This window comes from Panicum virgatum, chromosome 5N, assembly GCF_016808335.1.
Source record: "Panicum virgatum strain AP13 chromosome 5N, P.virgatum_v5, whole genome shotgun sequence".
In the NCBI taxonomy this organism is placed as follows: domain Eukaryota; kingdom Viridiplantae; phylum Streptophyta; class Magnoliopsida; order Poales; family Poaceae; genus Panicum; species Panicum virgatum.
Genome location: NC_053149.1, coordinates 48,194,317 through 48,196,796, shown reverse-complemented (window position 1 = coordinate 48,196,796; position 2,480 = coordinate 48,194,317). Strand labels below are relative to the sequence as shown.

General features: G+C 45.4%; 1 protein-coding gene across 2 annotated transcripts; it reads right to left on the bottom strand.

The window, feature by feature from the left end:
- Positions 1 to 813: 813 nt before the first annotated feature.
- Positions 814 to 1,982, bottom strand: LOC120676660 (protein RADIALIS-like 3). Of its 2 annotated transcripts, none has more exons than XM_039957983.1 (2): positions 1,582 to 1,982; positions 814 to 1,097 (listed from the first exon to the last, which is right to left on the bottom strand). In XM_039957983.1, the coding sequence occupies exon 1, from the start codon at positions 1,849 to 1,851 to the stop codon at positions 1,594 to 1,596; it is 258 nt and encodes an 85-aa protein (XP_039813917.1). In that variant the 5' UTR covers positions 1,852 to 1,982; the 3' UTR covers positions 814 to 1,097; positions 1,582 to 1,593. The 2 variants fall into 2 exon arrangements, with proteins under 2 accessions (XP_039813917.1, XP_039813916.1); XM_039957982.1 differs by having other exon boundaries at positions 1,645 to 1,982.
- Positions 1,983 to 2,480: the final 498 nt, after the last annotated feature.

Sequence of the window (2,480 nt, the reverse complement as noted above, 5' to 3'; positions counted from 1 at the left end):
AGATTTGATGTATTTCTAAGAGAAGAGGAAGAAAGCGTGCGATCACAAGGGATCTTCAACCTGATTTTGGAATAAGTGAATGCTCTTAGCATGAAACAGGAAGATGGAGAAGCTCAATTTTCTTATAAAGATGGAAAACCCCGGAGCGCAGTCTTCGTGTGCGCTCGTTGCTCTGCTTACAAGTGCACTAATTACCATGCCTCATAAAAAAAGAGTCTTGTTCACAAAACCTCTCCCCCATAGTTTTTCAAAATTTTTGTGTTATTCCTCTTACAACTTAATTTAATTATACTCTTTTCATAAAAAGTATATGATGTTTTGGACATGGCATAGCTTCCGAATTCTATTATGCACATTCATAAGATCCAATGAATTTGTAAGATTATAGGAGAATCTTTTAAGCCAAATCTAAACCGGAAATTAATGTTTACAAACAAAATATTTCAAAATTTTGATTGAATTATCCAAAACATCAAGATTCATGACTGTAGGTGACTATGAGACTAATTAATGTAGTGTCACCTGAGCCTATGGGCTAGGGGGGGTCATATTGTCAAAAAATCTTACTATTTGGTGGCCCTTATGTTGCATGGCATTTGTGGTTGTGTGGCCAACCAATGTGCAATTTGGCGGTTTACATGTGGTACGGTAAACTAATAATGTGCATGATTTTTTTTATATAGGATGTCGTTAAATACTGCAAAGTTAAACATAGCATATCACATCGCTTGCAATACTCCTAACAAAATCTATTAAATTTGAACAGAGGCTAATGAAGATAATTGTTGATTAACTGGGTGCAGAATGAAGGAGTTTGTTTAAGGGGAAATGAAGGACTTTTTTACTTCACTTTTTCTCAAGATACATAATACAAATACAGAGATGATCTTACATGAGAAATTGAGAATCCAGATGAACACGTATACTACTACATACATGGGAGATCGATTGATCTGCGGTAACTAGAGGTAGCGGTAGTTATTCACATATGTGCACGGATGCTCCGGCCACTTGGTTGAGTTACTGTTTTGTAGCCAAACCCACTGTATGTCATGATTGTTGCCGAAGTACGTACGTAGATCTTCTGGTGCTTCAGCCTGCAGAAAAGTAGGGCCGCGGATCAGCTAGCTGCCTGCAACTTCACAAATTTTACGCAGCAGAGTCTAGTCTAGAAGTTTATGCCTGGCTGAAATAGAAAATACCGGTTTGCTATTCAAGAGCTAGCACACCAGGCCATGGAAACCTCTAGGTGAATTGAACAGCTGGGCCTACTGATTTTGGGATCTTATTCAAGCCTACTTTTCAAACTTGAAAGGTCCTAGGAACTAGCTCCTCTCCGGTCTCCACTAGCTGCAGCATGGTACAACTAGCACAAAAAGAAAGACTTGAGCTATAGTAGGTAGGCTTACCATCTGTTTCAGCTAACTTCAGCTTCAAGCTGCCGTTAAGCTGATGAAGCTACTATAACAATAATAATTGACCAAATTGAAAGAATACCCCCCTGGTCCACCAAATTCACGACGTGCCCAAACCGGAAGTTTAGTCACTCTAGCTAGCGGTTGACTCGAACAGTATGTTTACCTGTGGGCCTAGCTAGTAATTGGGGGCGGCGCCGGCGGGGCACCTGTAAGCGGAGAAGGGCACCTTGCCGGCCTCGATGCGCTTGATGTCCTCTTCCAGCAGCTCGTAGTAGCGCCTGACCTCCTCCGCCGACTTGCCCCCCACGGCGCGCGCGATGTTGTGCCACCGGTCCGGCGTGTCCTTGTCGTACACCGCCAGCGCCTGCTCGAACAGCTTGTCCTGCTTCTTCGTCCACTGCGCCCTTGACGAGCTCATCGACATCGACGCCATCTATCTCCTTCTACTAGCTATATGTATCTTTAATTTCTCTCAGAAGAAGCAGCTAGCTAAACTGAGCGCGCGAGAGCTGATGGCTCGCTCTTGATCGCTCGCTTGGCCTGTGTGTCTTGTGAGAAGAGGAGCAGGAGAAGCGGCGCTACTTATAGGGGGCCGGCCTGCAGTGTGGAGCCGGGGGAATAAGGCATCCGTGAGCCGGAGCACGGAGAGCCAGAATGAGTGTCGCCAAGAAGGAACAAAGATTTGTGATTTGGGTCCCAGGGAAGTGGGCGATATATCTCGGCAACCTTTTTATGGCTTCATCGGGGCTGTTTGGTTGTTGGGCTTAGCCTAGCCAGGCTTGGTTCTGTAGCCTGGGCAGTCCAAGACCGTCTAAATGGAGCCAGGCGTTGGTGTTTGGTTTGCTGGTATCTGAATGCAGGCCAAGTGTAGATTTTATTTGGTGTCCTGGCTAAGTGGGTGGCCTGTACATGTGGAGCAAGTGAAGCATGTTTGGTTGTTGTTGCAAAAGCGGGTGAGTCCACCGCTCGACCCGCAATGGTGCTCTTACCGCTCTTGGTCAAAATGAAGACGACTTCTGTCGGTGCGGTGAGTCGCGTTAAAATAACCGGCGTCCATTCCTC

Coding starts and splice junctions, on each gene's coding strand:
- LOC120676660 (XM_039957982.1), bottom strand. CDS start 1,851: ATGGCGTCGATGTCGATGAGCTCGTCAAGGGCGCAGTGGACGAAGAAG. Junction 1,098..1,644: donor AGCGCATCGAGGCCGGCAAG/GTGCCCTTCTCC, acceptor ACTTTTCTGCAG/GCTGAAGCACCAGAAGATCT.